At 37.0% G+C, this 23,936-nt stretch overlaps 3 protein-coding genes across 3 annotated transcripts; all 3 read right to left on the bottom strand.

Moving 5' to 3' along the window:
• Positions 1–2,962: 2,962 nt before the first annotated feature.
• Positions 2,963–4,541, bottom strand: LOC145613793 (replication protein A 70 kDa DNA-binding subunit B-like). The gene is made up of 8 exons (XM_081668845.1): positions 4,439–4,541; positions 4,247–4,346; positions 4,031–4,161; positions 3,880–3,958; positions 3,640–3,751; positions 3,392–3,570; positions 3,190–3,310; positions 2,963–3,100 (listed from the first exon to the last, which is right to left on the bottom strand). Exons 1-8 carry the CDS (start codon positions 4,539–4,541, stop codon positions 2,963–2,965), a joined length of 963 nt encoding a protein of 320 aa, XP_081524971.1.
• Positions 4,542–8,042: 3,501 nt separating this feature from the next.
• LOC145613792 (ATP-dependent DNA helicase PIF1-like) lies at positions 8,043–9,110 on the bottom strand. The gene has a single exon (XM_081668844.1). It carries the CDS (start codon positions 9,108–9,110, stop codon positions 8,043–8,045), a length of 1,068 nt encoding a protein of 355 aa, XP_081524970.1.
• A 90-nt stretch (positions 9,111–9,200) lies between these two features.
• On the bottom strand, positions 9,201–10,872 carry LOC145613791 (uncharacterized). Its single transcript, XM_081668843.1, has 2 exons — positions 10,295–10,872; positions 9,201–10,026 (listed from the first exon to the last, which is right to left on the bottom strand). Exons 1-2 carry the CDS (start codon positions 10,870–10,872, stop codon positions 9,201–9,203), a joined length of 1,404 nt encoding a protein of 467 aa, XP_081524969.1.
• Between the last annotated feature and the right edge of the window lie 13,064 nt (positions 10,873–23,936).

Genomic DNA, 23,936 nt, shown 5'->3' with positions numbered 1-23,936 from the left:
TCGTTTTATAAATTTCCTTATATGCACAACATTTATTAACACGTGTAAATCGGGATTTGAATTGTATAAGTATGCCGAGCTATTAATTTTAAGACCCGTCTCACATAAATTGTAAAATTGCATTTTTATTTGACAAATGGTTAGAAATTAGTAACGGTGAGTGTAATTAAACATTCCCTTTTATCGTAAAACAGACGTTGTTAAAATACGATGTAATTTTTTACTAATATTCATTTAATCCATAATAATTGCTTGTTAAAAAACCTATAGTTAAGCTAAAATTCTCTATAATCTTAAACTTGTGAAAGTAACATACTACGAAATTGCTTAGTGAGATATTTTAAAAAAGGCGTACATGGATATATTTTGTCTAAAATATTATTTTCAAAGTGAGGAGGGATGAATAATGCAAAAGTCACAACGCGTTAGGTGAAAAAGAACATAAGAAGTCGTAAAGTGTGTTCATTTTCACTATGGGAAGAAAACAAGTTTTTAAAAAGTGAATCTTGCTTAGGTTGTCATCTTGCTAAGCCAATTGTCCTAATTAGCTTTGTTAAATTGTTTGTAATCGCTCAATCATTTTACAGCGTGTTTTATTATTTGTAAAAATTTGTAGTTTTGTAACATATTTCATACTAATTGGGCTTTAGCTGTAATTTGGGCTTTTTATTGACTTACAATATGATTGCGGTAAGTCGATAAGTTGGGTTTTTTTTTTGTTTGGTTAAGAAGTATGTTTTTAAAAAAATGGGCTTTCATTTGGTTGGGTAAGAAGTAAAAGGTAAATAGGTTTTTTGGTTTTTTTGTTAACCACAATTTAAGAGATTTTTTAGTTTTCATTTTGTGGGCAAAATTTAAGTTAATCAACATTGCAAAGTACATTGAACTTAAATCTAAGCATTATTGGAATTGTTTTTTTTTATTTTTAAAAAAATTTAAACAATATTATTTATTAATAATTATTAGTTATTAGTGTGAAAATGTTGAATATATAATAATATGCTTCTTTAAAAGGTATTGTAAAATTTTGATAAAAATTGGAAATCAAAAGGGCATGCACCTTTTTTCTTAAATGTATTATATTTTTTTTTGAGGAAATTCTTAAAGCTATTTTTAAAAGTAAATAGTATTTTTTGTGATATGTTTTTTTAAAAAAATTGGTTTTAAATTCATTTGGTTTTTGCATCAGTTTTTCATCTCCCCCTTTCTTTTTTATTCTTCTTTCTCTCTGAAATCTTGATCACTGGGTGTAGGGGATTAGCAAATTAAGTCGCTATCTATTACAGTTTCAGTTACAATTTCAATCTTAAAAAATTCATACTTTTTATTATCAAACTTTGGCTAAGCAAAAATGGCAAACGACATGGAGTTGCGGGACGCTGAAGCACACCTTGATGTGCTGTACGCAGAAATGGAGGCAATTGCAGAACAGGAAAGGGTTAAGAGAGAAGAATTGGCAAGTTTAAGGGTAGCGTATAGAAGTAAGCTTGAAGAAGCAAGAATTCTGTCTGATTAGGTTCAGAGGGTTCGTGTACAACGAATGTCTGGGTTTTTTTGGAGGTTAAGTGAAGGGCGTAGAAGGTTATATGCAAGGATGGGAGGAATTGGGCGTTATGTTGGGTATGTAGAACCTGCTGATGTTGAAGAAGACAAGGCCAGCGGTGTGGGTGGGAATACTGGAGGTGGTAATGAAAGGGATGTTGGTGGGGTTGGAGGAAGACTTGTTGGTGGTGATGCAGAGATGGAGGAGGTGAATCAAGGTGGAGGTGAGGAAGAGAATATAGAGGAAGGGAATGCTGAGGTTGGGGTGCAGAATGAGGGGCAGGAAGCTGGCAATCAACAAACCGCGACCAACTTTGCTAAGATCTGATAGTTATGTTAGGGGTTTTATTGAGTGATGTATTAAGCAGTTCTAGGAAATTGACATGGTTTTTTTTCCTGTTAATTAGTAGTAATTATGAATGGTGGAAGGATATTCTGTGATGATGCATGTTGCTTAATTTTGCATAATTGTATTGCTTTTAATTGTTGGCTACTGTATTTTCAGATCGTAGTGAAATCAAATTGGTTACCTATTCAGTTATTATCAATGAGTGCGATTACTGTCTTATTTACATATGTATAGAGATTCTGCATGCTTAATGAAAGCAAGTGACATGGTTGCTTTAAGTATGAATAAGTAAAATAGACAGATGTTGAGCTTGATGAAGTGACCTGAGTAACTAAAGTTAAAGAATATACAGAATGTGGCATTAAGAATTAGTCAAAAGAAGCAACAGGTGTGTTGAACAAATGAGATGCAGAGTGTGATATGTAAATTTTATAAATATACAAGCTAAGTATGCAATTATCTAGGGGATCGTTTAGTTAATATGGTTTACAGGGTATGAGATACATAGATTCTGGAAGCAGTAGTTGTTACCTTGTTCCTAATATGCACAGATGAGCTGGACATTGATGCACTCAGTGATTTAATGATCTAAATGGCTGACTCATTGAGTATAGGTGTCTAACACATGCACAAATAAAGCAATTTAAATGATAATCATAATAACCATTTTTGTGATAAAGAAACCAGCAAAATTCACACAATAAGCAAGGCTGAACCATAAGCAGATATTGCATCCCTGCAATAATTTAAAGAACAAAGTGTTCCATGAAAGAGGCATTAAGTTTGAACTACAGGCAATTGTTTAATCCATTCAATGGATTGAGCAAGCAAAAGAGGCATTGTTTGTAAGCCTAATTCTAAACAGATTTAAGCTGCTCTATATGACCAACATTATCAAAAGAAGATATAACTTCAGAGTTAAAGAGACAATGCTTGTTAAATTGTTTGAGTAGCAAATATGAGTAAGGATAATCAAGGATGCCTCATATAAGAACACATCCAAAATGATAAGCCGGAGCTATCGTGGATGATGTGTTCTGATTTGAAGCTGTAGATTGGCAGGACAAGTGTTCAAGAAGAATGAGAAACTGATTGGACTACCCACTGCAGCACCCCTGCCCTGTTCAGTGCTTGGGATGGGTGGAGGATTATGTGCATTGGTGTGGATTTCAGAGCTGCAGCAACACGATCAAAATCTTTCCAGTCATCCTGAGATCAAAAACCAGTGTTGTTATACCCAGGATAGCTAGCTACATGGCATAATTTTATGTAGGGTTATGATAAGTGTGGGTGAGAACCTTTATCTTTCTCTCAAAAATTTCAAGTGTTTTGAGCTTGAATATCTGCTCGCATACTTGGCAAAAGGTAGTGAGGCGACATGTTCCAGTGTCATCTGCAGCATCAAAGGTAAAGTTGACCCTGCATTTGTGGTATGAAATCATGGTAAGTGACATTACGACTTGGTTAGTTGGTTGTGCAACATAAGAACGCAGAATGAACCTTTCAGTGGAGGTGCATTTTTTTTCAAGGCAATGTGGGCAAAAGAAGGCCACATTTGCAGCAACGCCACAACGCTTTCCACAATTATCGCAGCCAATATAAGCAATAACATTGTCTAGCTGTGCATCTGGAATTGTGACTGTCAGTGTGTATATTTCTTCCTGGACAGTATTGTCAACCTGAATGAAGCTGTGTTAGTATACAAAACCAGGTAGTTAGTAAAAGGATTTGTGTGTGAGTGCACTCACAGTTTTGCCATTGATGTTGTCAAGTGTGGTTGGAACTGGTTCAGCACCAATAGTCATGAATTCGAGTTGCCTTGACATGTAATCACTAATTATGCCTGGATGTGCATGGGCCCTAGCAATATACACAAAGAAAGACATAGCTGATTAAGCATAGGAGTTTAGACTAAGCTTGAATTAGGTACAATAAAGTGCGAATGTGTATTGGTGTAAGTTTTTAGCTATAAAAAGCTGTTAGATTACCAAGCTCGTAAAGCGTCAGCTTTTTCACCACTGGGGGCTGGGTCAATTGTTGTGGACATGCTTGATTGCAATGAGAAACCTGTGAAAAGTTGCATAAGCATACTTGATTTTTACATGATGTATACAATGATAAAGGGTGAGGAAATTATACCTCTGTGGGTAGCAGGCTTCAGTGAAGTTAAGCTAACAACTAAGAAAGTGGTTGCCCAGTCTTTGAGCTTCTCACAGTCAGAAAGGGCTAATTGTCCCCATGCAGAGATGATCATTGGGCGAGAACCAGTGCTGCAAAACAAAATGTAAGTCAGTGAATGCAGGTTTTGATAATAATGTAGGTAGCATTTGGGGGCCTTAAAAGGGTAGTAGCAACCTTTCATCGACTATGCTGATATCACGTACATCGGCTACTCTGCCTGACTTGTATTCCACTTGTCGGGGGTCTTCCATGTGGACTACTATTCCAAGCAAATCTGTCAATTAAGTAATGGATAGGCACATTATTGTCAAGAGGCAGATGTGTTTTTAATTATTATGTGTAGGTTAGATAAGGTTTAGATGATACCAAACCGGTCTGATGGTCCACTTGTCTTTGGTACATCAGCTATGGAGATGTATTCAGGAAAAACAGGTCCCTCTGTTCGATCAATAGGTTGAATTTTAGTCATTCCGCCGAAAGTTAGTTCACATTTTCATGGGAATGAACTAAATTTCGGGTTGATTGTTCGCACTGGAGCATTAGCTATCTCATACTTCTTCTTGTGTTCAAAGACTTTTTGAAAGTGGTCGCATTCAGCTCCGAACAAAGTAGCTTTCATGTTGTTACCCTGTATCATGGAAATGTAAAAGTCATGTATAGGATTTGTAAGCATTTAATAACTATGAAATGATGAAGAGTGGTAAGGCTGCACCTCTTCATCTTCAAAAACCAACTTCTGAAATTTTTTCTTGTTTGGAGGAGTTCGGATAGGAGACTTTTCTTTCACTGTCACACGTACTTTGTATGCCTTGCTTACAGGTGACAGCTTGTTCAAAGGCGTGTACTCGGGTTTCATCTATAGTATACAAAGACAATTAGTTTAGTCATTTGTGCTTAAATTAGATTACAACAAATTTGGCATAAGTCTATGCATGTAACTGACCTGTATAATATTATAATATTATATAAACAGAAAAGCATAATATTATTTTTTTATGATATTATAAGCAACTTTGGAATAAGTATATGCATAACTATAGTATTATATGGTGTACATGCATTTATAATTCAATATAATAAAATATAAAAAGGAATCTTCAATGAAGTGACTTGTAATTACAAATTAAGTTCAGTGCTATGCAATGCTAATCACATAGCAAGTTTTGTATGACTTTTTAAAGAAGTATAATTATTGCATGGTTATATCCCTTAGACAAAGAAGTGTTACCCAGGCATATATAAAAGGATGGTCAGGCTTCAACATTTTCACAAACCATTTCTGTATTCCACATTCACATTTCTCTAGTCTTTTTTTTCAGTTTAAGGTGAGAGTAATGGCAAGTAAGGGGAAAGATAAGGTGAATCCTAGTAGTGGATATGAGCTTCCTAAACAGACTAACTATGAAGCAATGGAGGCGCGGCTCACTGCCTTAGAGAAAAAGGTGGAAGATTTAGAGGTTGTGGTATCTGCTCTCTGTTTTGAGCCTGAAAATAAGCAGCCTAGCCCAAAGAACCAGACACCAAAAGAGGGGACCAGTAACTACAATCCCCAGCCTATGCTTAAGTTAGATGACCTCCATCACCACTCCAGCCCTTCATATTCTCCTGAAAGTGATGCTTCCTATGGTGGTTGTTTTTAAAGGGCATCTGAAGCTACTGCAAGGCATTTGCAGTCTAAATCTAGTTGTGTTTCTAAGTAGTCAGAGGCTTATGTTGTTGCTCTAGTAATAAACAATATTTTACTTCTAGTTATGTGTACTATGTTGTTAATTAGTAAGTTGTGCTCAGTGTATGGTTGTGGAATGTTCTAAGTGGCCTTGTGTGGTTTAAATGAAAGCTTGAATTTCTTTAATATGGTTACTTTTTGTTCATAGTATAGGCAGTTTGAGATGATTTATATCATAATATACAGCTTGTCATATAATTATCTGATGTTATTTCTTTAAGCAACTTTCTCAGCAGCCCTTAGTCAAGAGTAAGTTTTTTAAAAAATTTTAGATGTATTTCTTACTAATATAGTCAATAAGTAGCATTAAACTTATCACCAAGTCACCAGTAGGTCAACCACAGATTCTACCAAAGTCCCTTTATAGTTTTATGTCCATGTACCAACTTTTTTAAAGACATAGCTTCTCTGTCATATATTATACTGAACATGGTCCTTTCAACTCATGGGTAACAAATATAAGGGCATAAGTCAAAATAGCTGATGTACATGTGGCTTAGTCACTGGTAAGATGATAATAAGCTTAAAAAGATAAGAATTTTCTATATAGGCAACAATATAAGGGCATAATACAAAATAAGTGTGTACATGTGGCTTAACTACTGGCAAGATGATAGTAAGTTTTAAAGGATGAGAATTTTCTATGTAAAGAACTGCATGTAAAATAGCTACATAGGTTGGCTGAATGCAAAGCAAGCAAAAATATATAGCTAATAAAAACATGTGTGCAGATGTAATCCAGCTTAACAGAAGGCCACATGAAAAGCAATTCAGATAACTTAATTGCATGCAAGTAAATAAATGAGAAGAAAAGAAGTTAATGCACAGGTAGATGTTAAGTTCAGCAAAGCATCATTAAAGTGCTTACCTTCTTCAACTGGAATGGCAGGCAGAAATTGGTGGTACACGGGAACAACAAAGAATAGAAGGAGAGTAAATGCTCTCTAGAAGTATAAGAATCTTAAATAGCAAATAGCTTATTGACAAGTTAAAGCTGAATGGCCTTTATAATTTAGTGGTTATTAGGATGTCCTGATACAGCCTATTATCCATCGAATAAAAAGATGTAGTGAGTAATCTCTCCCAAGGAAATCTGCAATGGTAATAATTAAACAAGTAAAATCTGAAGTGATATTATAAGTAATAAAAGTATAGGCACTGAAACATAGTTGTGTCTAGTAGTCAATAAGTTGTTTGTAGTGAAATACACTAAGGTTACATGTGCAAGTAGATAATAGAGTAATCAGTTACTGATCTAATTTAGCTATAAAAAGAAAGATGTTATGTGAATTTAAAATAGGAGAAGTTTCTTTTTGGAAATCATCATTGTGGGCCACATAAAAACCTAGGATTTAAGTATTATCTATTGTTATTGTGATTCTTGATGGGTGCAGCAGAAAAAGAAGTGTTGCTATAATTATAGTTATCTAGGGAAAAAGCATTTTTTTTAGCTTGAGTGTGACCTGTTTGAAAGACTAAGAAAGGGCTGCACTAAAAGTGTTCATGACTTGAATCAATGTATTGTCTAGCAGTTAATAAGGTTATTCTGTTAAGTTGAAGCTATGTTTCTTTACTGTCTTGAGGGTAATAGAATGAAGGGGCACTATATATAACAATGTAATAAGGAAAAAAAAGGGTTTTTCAACAAATGAGATTGTGGTAGCTATCCTAGGCATACTGTAAAAAATTGAAATAAGACAGTATTTGATCCTGTTGTTTTTTCCCCTCTATTTGTAATTTCATAGAAAATTTTAGCTCATTATTTACTACATCAGTTCAACATCTAGTTAGGTAACAACTATATCCAAATTATTTTTAAATTCTTGATGATGTTTTTTTTTGCACCTAATGAGCATTATATAATAGATGTGCATTGAATATCATTTTTTTGCTTGGTCAAAGCACAATTGTGAACCAATAATTGCAACAGAAAATAGAAATGTACATGTGAAGTAAACCTGTCCAAATAGTGTTGCTGCAATTTGAATAGGAGCATGTAAACTAACAGAGCAATAGTGTTTCTAACACACTGCAAGGCATTTCAATGTTGCATATTTATATATAAATAATGATTGTAAAATAAATATTACAAAAAAAGCTCTATATACCAAAATGATACTCCAAAGATCTACAACATCAAACCTGCATAATAGGATAGTGAAATTAAATTAACAAAAAGAAAAAGATGTTTGTTTTTATGAATAAGTATAGAAGCAATCTTAGAAATACCTACATCATATTGTATCATGTTATGCCAGATAGTCGCAAGACATCATAAGCCACGATGTTTTTCAGAACTGGTGTGTTGTGAATTTCAGCAGGCTGGGGTGTGATCACAGTCACTTTCTCCGATTTCTTAGCCCTTGACAATGCAACATACAATTGACCATGTGAGAAGCATGGCTGTGGGAGATAAACCATGACTTGGCTTAGTGTTTGCCCTTGAGATTTGTTGATAGTCATTGCAAAACTGAGCTTCAGAGGAAATTGTATACGCTCAAACTGAATCGGATATTTTGCTAATGATGGAGGCCGGAGGTTAACACGATGGATGAATACAAGCTCTCCTTTACGATGACCAATTGCTATTGAACAAACAATAACATTTCTTCTGAAATACTTGCATATGAGACGTGTGCCATTGCATAGGCCATCAGCCGGATCAATATTCCTCAGCAAGATTACTGGACTGTTAACTTGTAGGACCAACTCGTGTGGTGTCATACCACCCGGGGCAAACTGGTTCAAGAATTCTGTTGAGTAGATAGCACAGTTATCATCTAGGATGCTATCAAAACTTTTATAAACAACTGCTTCTCCTGGAAACTTGTCAATCAGGAAATTGTTGATTGAGTCTACTGCATCATTTAATGGGGTTAGGATTGCCCTTTCTGTGAAAATATCTGGTGTAAAGGCAGGATGTTGCAATTCAGGGAAAGCAACAACAGCTAGATAATCAATAGGTTCCTCGGTTTGTTGATAATAATTCACAATGTGAGGAGGAACCTTCACAAAAGCATTCTCAGTTGCCTGAAGCTGGCCATTTCCCAAACCCAGCAAAAAAGATGCATGTGGGGGATCTGCTTTGGCTCTAATGTTTTCAGTCAGATGTAGCTTTTGTAACCAGGGCCAAATATGTGAAGTAACCAGGCTTGCTGCAACAGCTTCTCTTTGAGTCTTGTGAGGAACCATTGGTAAAAACTGCCTGAAATCTCTACCGAAGACTATAACTTTTCCACCAAATGGCTGATCTGGATCACAGAGATCACGGAGCAGGAGCTCAACAGATTCAATGTTCTCCTTTCTTGCCATTGAAGCTTCATCCCAGATAATCAATGTTGTCTCTTTAATCAAAGCAGCCAAGCTGCCTTGTTTAGGAACATCGCAAGCGAGCGATGTTTCTTAATCAAGTGGAATTTTAAATCGTGAGTGTGCTGTCCTGCCAGAAGGTATATTTGCTACAGCTATTCCTGATGTTGCCGTCGGAAGCACAATTTTTCCTGCCAAGCGCACTTCTGCATATAGAGCATTGTACAGAAAGGTCTTTCTAGTCCCTCCAGGGCCATCAACAAAGAAACAACCAGGCTTTTCTGCTTGAACATGAGAAATAATTTTGTCAAAGGCAATTTGCTGAGCTGAATTTAGTTGATCTCTACAATCAATTGATTCTTGAGGAATAGGTGCATCCAAAGCAGCAATAATATCCTTTGTCCTCTGTAGTTCTTCTGGCATTTCTTCTTGTAGATGTTCAAGCTGAAAATGAGCCAATGACTTGCCCATTGACTCTAAGTGTTTCTCAACTGACTGTACTGTCAGCAGCAAAACTTGCCTTTCATTTTGTGGAAAGGTATGCCTAAAGTCATCAGATAAATCATTATAGAAGTGTTGCCATAGTGTACGTGGGTTGCTCGGAGCGCAGAAAACCAACACAGCTGCAAATAGCCGACGTAAGGCTCCTGGCATATGAATTTCTGCACCTTCATACAAACAGGAATAAACAACATTGTCTTCTTCAAAGAGTCCTCTTTTAATAGCTGCTTCATGGAAAGTGGCACATAGCACTCCATTCACAGTCCGGAGGTCAGAAAACGATTTAGGACTGCGTACATTGCCAAGAAGCAGCCGCAAAAAGAAACGTTCTCCTTCTGCAGGTGTAACACATGTCAACCGACCTATGACCAGTTTCTTGTTTTGTCTCTGAAACCATGCCTTTGCAGTGGCATCCCACCTGAAATGTTCAATGAATTCGCTATAGAGATATCCTGTACCTCGAGGTGAGGCTGCATTTGCTTTGAAGAATTCTGTTAGTTGAGTTCTGGATCTTCGTTCATTTAACACCACAGAATCAAGCTGCTCATGACTCCTTAACTAAACTGTTTGCATGTTTTCCAAATGCACTGCAAGGTGCTGCACAGGGGGGGTGCATCTCAAATAAGTCAAAGCCAAAAATCCTCCAAGCTGCCTCATATGGTGAAACCCATCGACCAGACTGAAACCTTTGAATTTCATCTACGGCTTGATTTTCTTCACCAACAACATTAAAAGATACTCTGTCATGCCCTTTGTAAACATATTTGTATAAGTACTTAACAGCCTGAATAGATGAACAAACTTCTACATTGAGGTGACAGTCAAACAACGCGGAAAGGTATGGGTTGTATGGAATAACCCAGCGATTGTCAAGGTTTGAACCTCGAATTCGTACACTTTCTCCTGTATCTTGTCTCTTGTACACTGGATATCCATCATTATGGTTTGTTGTTTCTTCTAAGAATTGTTTTGGGTAGCCATATTTGTATGAGGCAGAGTTATCATTTTTGGCAACCATACATGCACATTTAGGGTTTGCTTCTCCACAGGGGCCATGCATCATATGGCACACTATTATTTTCCGTAGATCTGGGGAGCTGTGGGGTGGTAGCTCAGCAGATACAAAACGATCAAAATCAGAAGGTGTTTTCAATTTGTAATCAAGCTTCAGGATAATAAGGAAATGTGCATGTGGAAGACCTCTTTTTTGAAATTCAATGACATATATCATAGCAGCCACTTTCCCGAAAATTTCTTTCTTCATGATTTGTTTTTTTAAACAGATTAATTTTGATCGAAATATACGGGCAACAAGTTCGGGCGGTTCTGAGCTGTTTCTCCAAGAGCTAGTTCTGCTTTGATCTCTGGCCAGTTTGCATTACAAGTGATTGTGAGAAACAAATTAGGCTCGCCTAAGCGTTGAACCAAAGCCATGGCATTCAGGTATCGCCGCTTCATGTCTCGCGGACCACCAATAAAGGTTGGGGGTAAAATAACTCGCCGTCCGACATTTATGGGATTTGTTTCACCACTTTCAATGGAATCCAAAATCCCCTAATACAAATCAGCTCTGATTGTTTGCTGGTTGTGGCAAAAGTAGTCTAGGCGTGTGTTCTTAATCTTCACATACATGTCAACTATATATTGCTGCAAACATCGGCCTGCATGCAGGAGCATATTGTTTGGGCGGCATTGCAATTTGTAAGCATAGTACTCACGGGCAGAAATATGCCGGGCTGAAGCACCACCTGCGTCCGCTAAACCTGCAGTTAAAGAAGCATGATTTGTGTGAACAGCAACATAAAATGAAAAGGACACTTTGTAATAAAACTTCAGGCAGATGAAACTCACGGTTAGCTTCCTGTGCAAGGGCATCTTCCTATGTATGCACTGCTGAAGATGTAATGGGGTCTGTTTGCTGCTCTCCTGTATCGCTGTCTTTGGCAAGACCCTGACCCCAGCCACAATCACCATGCGGGAATAGGAGTGGATACTGCAAGGGATCATAGCATCCATAATTATGGTATATGCGATGAGAATCTGTTGACTTTCCTCTAACTGTGATGTATGGGCCATTGGACTCGCTTGATGAACTGTTTTCAGGCCAAATCGCAGCCACTTCATCTGTTGTGGGTGCATTATAAACCCGCTGGTCTAAAACGGTGTTTTTATTGATAGTAATTTTTGTATCTTCTTGAATGTCAAGGTCTTTTAATGATCTGAAAAAGCGAGCGTAAGGATTTTGAGCAGATACCTCCATAAGTATGTCTATAATATCTTGCCTTACTTGTTTAAAGCAGTCTACTCTAGCAGCTGACTCAAATTGGCCATCATAAAAATAGAGCTGTAAATATCTAGGGCCTAGTTCATCAGGGATTAAATCAGGCAAGTTATGATAAATTTGTCCATGCAATTTAAAAACATATATTCCTTTATGTATGCTGCCATCATATTTACCACCTAATGAGCTAAATGCAAATAAGTTGTAATATAATCAAATGTATTGTCTAAAGTGTGATGCATCTTCCTCATCAGATGTTAAAAGTCTATATAGTGCAGGGGGGTATTCATTAGTGGCTAGTTTAACAGAGCCATTTCCACAGCAGAAATGAAGTGATTCATGTTCAAATTTTTTTGCACTGCAATGTGGGCAAATGGAAGGGGATTTCAGTTTCAAAGGTGCCGCAGGCAATTTTAAGCCAACAACAGCTGCTAGAGGTTCTGATATTCAACCAAGCATGCCAAGCTAATCTATCAGCATAGTACATTGCAAAAAATAAGCAAATAACTTAGTAAAAATATGCATAGGAAAACGTACTGGGCTTTTTAACCGTGGCTTGCTTGACTCCTTTTTTTTTGAGAAGCTGTAGTATTTTTCTCTGTGATATGAAAATTACATGTTAAGTTACAGGAACACTAAACATTTAGTGGTTAAGTTGGTCTAATGTAATCAGGCATCACATAACATTCACTTAATCTGTCTCATATAATTGAGCAAGTGTTTTTTATACAATGAGCTGACAATTTTAGTAACAAATATACTTGGCCTTTAATCTGTTTTCAAATGGGCAAAGAAGCTTTAAAGAACAAAGTTTGATTTAAGGAAGCCTTACTGTTGTTTTTTGCCTGTGTTTGTTTTGTTCCCTGGGTTTTTTTGCTACCCTGGGCACTTATTTCACCTATTTCTCTGTATAGCAAACGAAAAAACAGCATAACACCAATATCAGTAGAAACACATAAATATATCAAGGCATGTGTTCTTGTGGTAAGGAAAAGTAAAGCACCTCACTGACACAGGCTCTTGTTCCGTAGCTGCTAGTGCTCGCTTACGTTTGCTAGACCTTGAATTCTCAGGAAGTTGCCTATACAACATGAACCGGTCTGAGGAAGCGCTGCTAATATCCGTCCTCACAGCCTGTGCTATGTTAGCTACAGTTGAATCAGCAGCCAAAAGCTGTGGGCCTGTAAACGAAAAATTTGTCATTCAAATGCAGAGCTAAATAATCTCAGCTACAATGAACCTGACCTTAATGATATCCAAACATAGGCAGCTTGCATAGTTGTTTTATCTAGCTCAGTCTCTAACCTCACTCAGTTAATTCTGCCAAATATTGCAAATAGCAAACATAAACAACTTTGCTTACTATTAAACTGGGCATCTGAATTTGCAGCCACTATGTTGGTAGAATGCCCTACATAAGCAACTTCAGGCTCAATCTGTCTAGCCTCTTGCTGCTGATGTGTGGCAAAACTTGTTTCATCCAACTCCCTATATTGAACAATAGGAAAAACTTGCTAAAAACAAGCAAAAACTTAAAAATTCAGAGTAACAAAAATATTTATTTAGCACACGATAAGAAAAACAAGCTAACACCTCATAGGAGCAGGGGTCTGAGACATAGCTTGTATCATCTGTAAACGTTTGCTAACCCGAGTTTTTTGCAAGGGTTTTTTTTTAACCAAAGCACGATCTGGATACCAACAAAGCATTCTCATTTTAAAAGAACAAAATACATTGATTGCAGCTTAATAGTAATAGATAATTTATAAGCTGCTTTGAATAGCATGAAAGACAAATAAAACAAGCAAAGGAACTCGGATGTACGCATAGTGGGAATATAAACGGAGCTAATGACAGCAAGAAGTTTTGAATAGGCGTTGCAGAGTCTTTAGATAAATGGAACAGTGTTACAATGCATCTGCAGCTATATAACCTGTCAAGGGAAAATTGCACTCTGATCAAATTGCTAAAATCTAATGCTTAACCATGTTGTGCATACTTAACAATACAACAAGAATTTTCATAAAATACGATCAATGGCAAGAAAATAAGACTTCATTAATCAAAGCTCAAAAGGCTGGAGTACATTATAATTTGGGAAAACATCCACCATGTCTTTCCAATAAAACTAACACATAAAGCAGTACAAAATAAGCTGGAATACAAGCAGCACACTAAGCTAATATGCCATATCTAAGTCCATATAGGAACACACAAACAAAACATGTAAGCCAGCAAAACAAGGTCTTATGTAGCTTCACTCTGATCCCTAATCAAACTTCCTCCGCTTAAACAAGGTGTCCAACTCAGGAGGCACTGCAAATGGCTCATGAGTGAAGCGGTCACCAAAAGATGGCCTAGCTTTTGGCTTGCGAGGTGGAGGTGGAGGAAGAGCAGGTGTTGGAATCCTGTGCACAGCAGACTTAGGTGTTATGCAGCCATCTTCACCTAAAAAAGGAGCTAAGTGCAGAGCACCTTGAATCCCCAATACACGTTCTTTAGCCGCTAAGTAACTTTCCCTAGCCAAGGAACACTTAATACCAGCATAAACCCCATTGCCATAGTTCAAATCAACTATGTCAAGATTGTATGCAGTGCGCAGGAAATCTACAGCCCTCCTAGCAGCCTCTTGTTTGGTAGCCTTGCAGTCAGCACGAGCAGCACTAAAAATGCATTCCATTCCAGTAGCAATTGTAGGAGCATAAATCGTAAGCCATGAAATAAACTTTTCTGGTCCTAGCTTGAAAGTGTTCACAGCCGAAACATGTGCTTTAGTCTCCACAGTTAGAGTGCGCAAAACATCCATGTAATCAATGCACACATATTTCTTGCAGCGCTTGTGGTTTGGCACATCTGGCCACTTGACTGGCACCTTCCCTGCCTCCCTTTCCATTGACTCGAGCTCAATGCATTTCATCTGGTAGAGAAATTCACAGCGTTGGAGCTTCTTAATTTTCTTAGAAGTCAAGTCCTCAACCTGAATGCCGTACTCCATCCTAAGTGAACGAACGCCTGTTTCAACAGCTATTTCACGCGATTCTCCTACTGTTTTAGCTGGGCCACCTTCATATACATAGAAACCCAAGCCTGGGTCAGTCTCCAGGACAAGCTTCACAGCATTCTTCCTTGCATCAACCAAGTAGTAAGCTGGTTGAGGAATTTTCAGATACTCCACAACTTGCTGGAGCAGGCAGGAAAAAGAAATAGACACTTTTCGAGTGCCAGGACCACCCACCTGTGTGCATACCATAACATAAGAAACATGCTGTTGCAGCTAACACTGGTGCAGTGACATCTTATCACTTGAGCTACAGGTGTAAGGTAGTGAAACATGTGTTGTTGGAAGACACAGACAGAGGCAAGGCTAAATGCATGGTAAACAAAAAAACAAGCTAAATAGTTCTTGCAATTACATCACAGAAGAACAACAAAGCTGGTTACCAAAGCATGTAACACATTACCCTGAACAAGGCTGGTTACATCACAAAATGGAAGACACAGACAGAGGCTAGTCTAAATCGAGCGCACACAACAAAACCATCTAAATAGCTAATGCGATTATATCACAAAAGAACAACAAAGCTGGTTACTAAAGCATGCAAAACATACCCCATTTAAAATAACAAAGCACTCTCCACATACTAACTAATGCAAGCAACTTACCAAGCCATGATACACATAATACACAAAACAGCAAATCAATATAGCTGGCCCTTTGAAAAGGCAACAAAAAAAAACAAACAAACCCACCAAAGTATGTAACACATGATATAGATAACACAACAAAGTCATTACATACTAACTAAAACCATCCAAACCAACACTGAACAAAAACAACAATGCAATGCAATTCTCCAAACCCCCCTTCCAAAAAAAAAAAAGCAAATCAACATAACTGTAAATAATGGAGTACTTACAGGAGAACCTGCACCTCCACCCATTGCAAGCTCATAACTCTGCAACAGAAATAGCAAAAAGCAAAATTAATATTCAATATCTTCACAAAAAACTGATCCCTTTTACAATCACAATTGCATGAATTATCATCAACAATAAAAAGATGTAAACCATAGCTTAAGGTAGCCCATGTTACAAATTCCAGATTCCACACTTACTTTAAACCAAAGAAGACTTAAAAAGACAGCCCACACACAAAAATGCCAGGCTAATTAGCCATCCTCTACCAACACAAATGCACTAAATCTTTACTTCATCACTAATATATAGACTATACTTAAACTAACTGCTGTTCAATAAATCACACAAAGTTTGTTAAGCAACCAAGCTGGTGAAATATTGTGTGCACAGAAGCCAATTAATTTTAATAATGGCTACCAATTTAACCATGCCAAGTTAATCCAAACAATGTAATCAATTTGTCATGTTTAAAAATGTCATGATTCTGAAGAAATCCTTGAAGCAAGTTCATATATGTTCTGTGTTCATGGTTAGTGATATCAAAGATTAGTTTTCCAGAGGTGTAATGTCATTACTACAGCAAATAAGCCTTTATCCAATTTCATGATTACCTCTAATGTAACCTCCTCCATGGGACTATGCTATGGTGTGTGTAGTTTTTTTTTTTGCTGCAAAATGAGGATGAGGGAGACCAGATGAACTGGCTTGTATCCTTAATTTATGCTAACACAAAGCAATAGAAGACAAACAAATGCAAACAAACTAAGCCATACATAGCAGGTAATTAAATGAGCCTTGTATCAGTATTGGCTTAGAAGAGGAAAACATTTACCCATTGGTATGAAAGTGTTAAACCGATAGCTAATAAAGTTCACCATCTTAAAACCACTGGGTAAAAGACTGAGCTGCAGCCAGCATAAAAGAAACAGCTGTAAAAGCAAAATGTGTGTGAAAGGCCTAAGCCAAAATCAAATAAAATAATCATGACACCCCAAACTAAATATACAAAATCTAATGTAGTTCACAATAAGGAAAAATTAACAATTTGCTTATTTCAAAAAATAGCAAAGTATTCTTTTTACATACCTTAATCCCACCTCCCAACACTTGAGCAACAGCTGCAAGCAGAAATAAAAATGATTTAATTTTGATTTGAAAAGCCAAGCAGCAAATTAATCCTCTCAAAACTAAAACATTAACCGTACTTCCCAACACTTGAGCAAACCAAACAATAGCCTAATCTCTCTTAAACCCTCTCACACATCATGCAAAACAATAGATTTAGTCCTCCCAAATCCATTTTCACAATAGCTGAACTGCTGTAAATCCCACAAAGGTACATTAATCAATAGTTAAACGAAGAAATAACCATAAGCAAAAATTAATCAGCTAAGCAAACAAATAACTAAAATTGAGGAATTAGCCTTACATTCATGCAAATCGCAAGTAAGTTCTAATTGAATCACTGATCAGCAACGGTAAGTGTCCAGAAATCAAACTAAGCTCTAATTGAGCCTTACATTCATGCAAATCGCAAGTAAGCTCTAATTGAATCATTGATTAGCAACGGTAAGTGTCCAGAAATCAAGCAAAGCTCAAATTGAATCAATGATTAGCAACGGTAAGTGTCCAGAAATCAAGCAAAGATGAAACCTTTAATCACCCACCTTGTCATACACACTTAGACACGTTGTACCCACCCCTACACGTGGCCAGTGAATTGGCAGGCATGAGACACATGCATTTTTTTGAGGGCAAATCAGTCACAGCACTGTAGATAAGGAAATGGTAGAACAAATATAGGGGCAAATTGGGCAGTACACTGTTCATAAGGAAACCCATTTTTTTGAGTGTTGGTGCTTTTATAGGGTAAGGAATAGTTAAGAAGTTACATGGAATAATTTCCCAAAAAAAATAAGTTCATATCTGTAGACATCTACTTTTGGCCTCCTGTCACAACAGGAAGTGCAATGACGATAAATAAAACCATCTTCGTGTTGGATCGAAGTGAAGAATACTTATGGATTACTGGTTAAGCCACAAAACACAAAAAGACTAGCCCGCATTAAAGAAAAAAGGCCAAAGCAAGGTCCAATTAACTAAACCCGATCACAATTAGGCTTAAGCCCGTGCTTAAAAACCTAATAAAGACAGATTTAGGGGCGCCTAGGTTAAAATCTAGTGTTGCCGTAGGAAAATCCGCGCGCATCTTAATCAGTCGTGTTGGGCTGCTGCACGCAACTCATTTAGTTGCGCGCGACACCCAACGCAACCTTCAGAGTTGGGCTGTGGAAGATTCAGAATTATACGAAAAATATAAAATCGAATCTTACCATAATGCTGCGCGCAGGAACAATGGTTGCGCTGCCCATTCACTTGCGCTGGGATGCCGCGCGCAACTCATTCAGTTGCGCGCGACCCCTGCTGCGGTAGAATGCTCTTAACCCTAAACCTAATCATTCCCTATAAATAAGAGCTTAAACCGAGGCTTGAACAGACAGAAAATAACCTAAAATTCTGGCAGAATACTTGTGAACTTGTGCAACCTAGCTCTCTTGTCCTAAACACTTACCCCTTTGATATTTTATTACTACGGTGGAGGTTCCCCAACAAGAAGGATTCCATAAGTGTTCTAAACGGAGGTCTAGAAAAGAGAAGTGGTAAATTCCCGAGCACTTAGTTAAATCACATTTATTTTCTTGTTTAAAAGAACCTTAATTAATCAATTAGTGTTGTTTGATCACCTTTAAATAATTAATTAATCAATTCCACATAGAATCTTGCGTTAAATAAAGATTAGAATTGAATTAAATAATTGTTGGTTGATCACCTAAGCCAAGGCGAATCTTGTTTATTTTCTTGTCCTTTTCACGAATTTGATTAAAAAAGAATAACGACATCACGATGTAATTCCTATGTGAATTAATATGTGTGAATAAAATCAACTAACATAGTTTTAGGTATCACGTTGCACATATTGTTTGGTGATGAAATTGTGCAAAAGGAAGATCTAGTAGAGGCCGCACTAGGGCTAGGATAGCGATTCAGCTCTAAAGGGAACGTTATCTTGGTACCCTCGCTCCCGAACTCATTTCTGGTTTATAGACCAATTTGGGCATGGGTAAACTTATGATTCATGCTAAATACTTGGGAGAAAAGCATGAACGAGGTTTATGGGTTTTCCTAAAACTCATTGGCGACTCCCACTTGTTCCTTATAAAAAAGCGTGTATGATAGAATCAATTCTAATTCAAGGTCCCCCAAACAGTCAAGAATTCAAATCCTAATACACCCTAACAAGTGTAATGTCCTAGGCTTCTAAAGGGCCATGGGCATTTAAGGAGAGGACCCCTTAGATGGGAACACCCTCCTTACAATATCAGATCAATAAATAAGCAAAAATAATGTAAACCAAATAGACCCTAACTATTCTGACTTTTTAATTATGGTTTAACCTAAATTAACATGTGTAAATGATGATTATAAGTTCACAAACTACTGGGTCACTCAAGTCTGACCAATAGTTTCGTCAGTCCATCCATAGTTTCGTGCGGCATGCATCTCCATTATACGCTATTTTCATTTTCTCCTCCTTGAAAATCAAAAAAATTGCAGAACTTTTCTCCCTCCTCTTTCTTCATTCTTCTACCTTAAAAACTCCATATTCTGATATTCATTGCAATTTTGTAATTGAATCAAAGGTTGTTATTGGTGGAGTTCATACTTTTTTTTTCGATTGGTGGTGTAATTTGGTGGGCTGGTGATGCAATTTTGTGGGCTTGTGATGCGGGAGCAATAGATCAATATGAGTATTCTTGAAAATTCATGGAATTTTAAGAAAGTCTACTATCTTTTAGTTATTATTAATTATTAGGATTTTTGCCTATGGGTTTTTACCTTTCACTTGAAAGGATTTTTCCTATTTTTTGGCTTTAAGAGTTTTAGCCATTAGGATATTTATTTAATTTTATTTATGTTAGGATAGATTTAGTAGTTGGTTAAAAAATGATTAGTAGATATATTAGGATTAGGACTTAATATTTAATCTTATTTTAGGATATAATTATTAGTTTCCTATCTTATCTTTGTACGATTTGTCACGCTATAAATATGGGTGTATATCAATAATAGTTAAAGAATGAGAGAGTTTTATTTTGGGAATTAATCCTTTTTTAGCGTTGCTCGTTTGATTGTTAATCAAAAACATCACTTGTTGCGACTCGTGATCATCTTCTAGTTGCGACTAAGAAGAGACCCTCTATTCTTATGAGAAATAGAGTACTATCCTTTTAATTTTCGTGTAATTTCTTTAGTTCTTATTAAAATCCGAAGATTCAATGTTATTATAGCTTGCGAGCCTTGTGAGAGTCTTGAGAGATCCACATCATTATGGTATCAGATAGGTTTTGTGAGTCCTTTTAGCACTTACACGATCTTGGTGTGTTGGTTTCGTTATCATATTTCAAGATTTGACAAAATTCGAGACGAATTTTTTTCGAAGAAGGGGAGTATGATGCGGGAGCAATAGACCAATATGGGTATTCTTGAAAATTCATGGAATTTTAAGAAAGTCTACTATCTTTTAGTTATTATTAATTATTAGGATTTTTGCCTATGGGTTTTTACCTTTCACTTGAAAGGATTTTTCCTATTTTTTGGCTTTAAGAGTTTTAGCCATTAGGATATTTATTTAATTTTATTTATGTTAGGATAGATTTAGTAGTTGGTTAAAAAATGATTAGTAGATATATTAGGATTATGACTTAATATTTAATCTTATTTTAGGATATAATTATTAGTTTCCTATCTTATCTTTGTACGATTTGTCACGCTATAAATATGGGTGTATATTAATAATAGTTAAAGAATGAGAGAGTTTTATTTTGGGAATTAATCCTTTTTTAGCGTTTCTCGTTTGATTGTTAATAAAAAACATCACTTGTTGCGACTAGGAAGAGACCCTCTATTCTTGTGAGAATTAGAGTACTATCCATTTACTTTCATCCATAATAACCATATTTTTCATCACTATGATTCACAAAACCATTAAACCACAATCATAGTTGCATTCTACACAAAAATCGGACTAAAATCCGCATCAGCTGGTGGTGCGATTTTGTGGGGGCGAATTGGGGGTGAATTGGTGGTAACGATTTGGGTTTGATTTGGTTGTGATTTGGTAGCTAATTGTCGTGATTTGGTGTGGTGATTTGGTGGTGGCGATGTTGTGGCGATTTGGGCTGGTGGTGCGATTATGTGTGGGCGAATTGGTGGTGACGATTTGGGTGCAATTTGGGTTTAATTTGGTGGTTAATTGTTGCGGATCTGGTGTTTGGGGTAGTTGTTGCCTGGTTGGTGCTTGAATTGGAGCAGGGGAGCAGTGAAGAAGATAGGGACATGGGGCTAATGTTGCGGGTGTGGATTGCGACGGTGGCGTTGCGATTTATTGTGGTGGCGTTGCAATTTGTGGTGGTGGCATTGCCTAGTTAATATCATATACGGAGTATGGGTTAGATTAAATCATCTATTGGGTTTATGATATCCTATATTTCCTAGTTTATATCCTCTTAAGATGAATGATATCATATATTATTTTTATGATATCCTCTATTATTTTTGTAATATCCTTTATTGGTTGGATGATATCTTTTACTGGCTGGTTGATATCCTCTACTGGCTAGATTATATCCTATATTGGCTAAATGATATCATTTAGGATTGTGTCTATGATATCCTTTATTGTCTGGATGATATCCTCTATAGGCTATATGATATCATCTAGCCAGTAGAAGATATCATTCAGCTAATGGATGATATCATCAAGCCAATAGAGGATATCATCCAGCTAACATATGATATCATTAAGTCAGTAGAGGATATCATCCAGCCAATAAAGGATATCATATAGCCAGTAGAGGATATCATCCGGCCAATAGAGGATATTATTCAGCAAGTAGAGGATATCATCCCGTCAATTGAGGATATCAAAAATCCGATTTCGTCAGTTCGAACTGACACAATACCTTCTCTTATAAGGTAGTCTAACACCATCTTTGATTCCAAACTTTTGCATATGAATCGCACCGTATTGTACACAACACAACCTAAACATGACTTGTTAAATAGGAACTTAAATTGAACCTACACACGTATCCTAATGGAGATAGATTAGGACTCGAGCGATTGATCAAATGGAAAAACTTGAACCAATTTCTTTCGAACCTGTTATTGAATAATTGAATCAGATTCTAACATGTAATTAACTGACCTAGATTGATTCGGCTCGATAGATCCTATAATTGTAAATTAGTGTGACTCGAGATTACCTAAAATGAATCCATTTTGATTTGTCATATTAACTATCAGAATTGTAATCGCTAAGCTACGTATGTACCAAGTGATGATCAGTGTTAACAAAAGAAAATATACTAATAAAGTGAAGATTTTAAGGAGCACATATCAACATATAGTCATTTTGTAACGGTCCGGGATTTTGGACCCCGAAACGTGTGGCGCGCTCTAGCCTTTTGGCGGCAAGAACGCTAGCCTTGTGCGGAAGTGGGGCTTGTGAGCACGAAACAACACAAACAGATAATTAAATCTCAGGAGCACTCACGTCTATTTGGAAGACGGAGTGTGGGTGGTCGGAACTTGTGACAGCCGATACTTTAAGGTAGGCACAAGTGGGTCCGAACCACGAGTTATTTGTACATCAAGTTGGTGTGGAGGGGAGCTATTATGCAAGTAAGACACAATATCTACAAAAGTCTAACAACAAACAAGCATAAAAGCAAGGCAACACTCGGCAAAAAGGCTTCTTGATTTCATTAATCATTCACCCTCTAAAGAACTTTAATTTGATACAAGGAGAATCCGTAATGAACACTGTATTGACGGTAACACAATAATGGGATCTAAGACCTAAAACTTAAAGTAAACTCTAGGGAAGCTGTGAAAAGGCATCTAATACATAGTAAGGAGGTTAGATTCTAACACATTTGCATGGGTGATGCCCCGAAAGATTGTTCAGCACATGTTAGTTCACCTTATTCACTTATTTTAGGCCTAACAAGCTTAGATAAGTGCAATCAAGTTTAGATTAGATAAGTTAAACAAAAAAAAAAGAAAAAAAAATCTAAAAGGGTTGTCAAAGTTTAACACTTTAAATTACTACTAAAATAATAAGGGGGTGTTTGGTTTAGGGTCTTTCAGAAAAGGGTAAGGGAATCAAGATGGCTTGTTCCTTTAATTCTTGTTTATGATCACAATTCAATCATTCCCTTTACCTTTCACATACTCTCTAAGTCCTTTACCCGGACTCTCAACCCCCCTAGGTTTTTTTTTTTGAATTCTTTTTCTACAAGCGTCCACACCACAACTAGCACCACCATGACCTGACCTCAAAAACCTACAACCATGAACCCCAACCACCACCATCAAGTCCACGTCTTATTGTGCCAACCACCACCATTTACGCTTTTGAGTCGAGGGAAGGGCAAGAAGGCGGGGGTGGGGGGAGGGGGGTGGGGGGGGTGAGGGTGTTTACCCGTGGGAAAAGGGGAGGGGTGGAGGGCTAATGGTGGTTTTAGTTTTTTATATTCTTTTTGTACAAGCGTCCACACCACAACCAACACCACCATGATCCGGCCTCAAAAACCTACGACCATGAACCCCAAACACCACCATCAGGTCCACGTCCTAGTGCGCCAACCACCACTAGTTAAGCTTTCCGAGGCAGGGGAAGGGTAAGAAAGGGTGCGTGGGGTGTTTTTCGGCTGGGGGAAGGGGAAGGGGGTAGGAGTGATTATCGCTGGGGGAAAGGGGAGGGGTAGAGGGCTATTGATGGTTTTATTTTTTTTTAATGTTTTTGACTAATTAAACCTAGACACGTGTCATCTAAGAAAAATATATATAAAAAAGTAACTTTTGACAGGTTATCAGTCATTTGACATGTTAAAAGAAAACGTCCTCCAAAATTGAGATTATTAAAATATAATTATATAATCGAAAGTTGGGAGTATTAATAGTAAATGGCCCAAAGTTTAGATTAATAAAATCAATTTTTCCCAATACTAATAATAAGTTTCAATCAGGTGTGATAAGTTACAATAAATTATAAAAAGTTACTA

This window comes from Chenopodium album, chromosome 25 (genome assembly GCF_948465745.1).
Source record: "Chenopodium album chromosome 25, dcCheAlbu1.1, whole genome shotgun sequence".
NCBI lineage: Eukaryota > Viridiplantae > Streptophyta > Magnoliopsida > Caryophyllales > Amaranthaceae > Chenopodium > Chenopodium album.
This window is presented reverse-complemented; position numbering and strand designations above follow the sequence as displayed.

Excerpts from the sequence above, each read along its gene's own strand:
- LOC145613792 (XM_081668844.1), bottom strand. The coding sequence starts at position 9,110 with ATGGCAAGAAAGGAGAACATTGAATCTGTTGAGCTCCTGCTCCGTGAT.
- LOC145613793 (XM_081668845.1), bottom strand. The coding sequence starts at position 4,541 with ATGACTAAAATTCAACCTATTGATCGAACAGAGGGACCTGTTTTTCCT. Across the intron at positions 4,162-4,246 it reads ATCAGCATAGTCGATGAAAG|CACTGGTTCTCGCCCAATGA; the intron begins GTTGCTACTACC and ends TTTGTTTTGCAG. Across the intron at positions 3,752-3,879 it reads GCTGACGCTTTACGAGCTTG|GGCCCATGCACATCCAGGCA; the intron begins GTAATCTAACAG and ends GTATATTGCTAG.
- LOC145613791 (XM_081668843.1), bottom strand. The coding sequence starts at position 10,872 with ATGAAGAAAGAAATTTTCGGGAAAGTGGCTGCTATGATATATGTCATT. Across the intron at positions 10,027-10,294 it reads GCCGTAGATGAAATTCAAAG|GTGGGATGCCACTGCAAAGG; the intron begins GTTTCAGTCTGG and ends TGAACATTTCAG.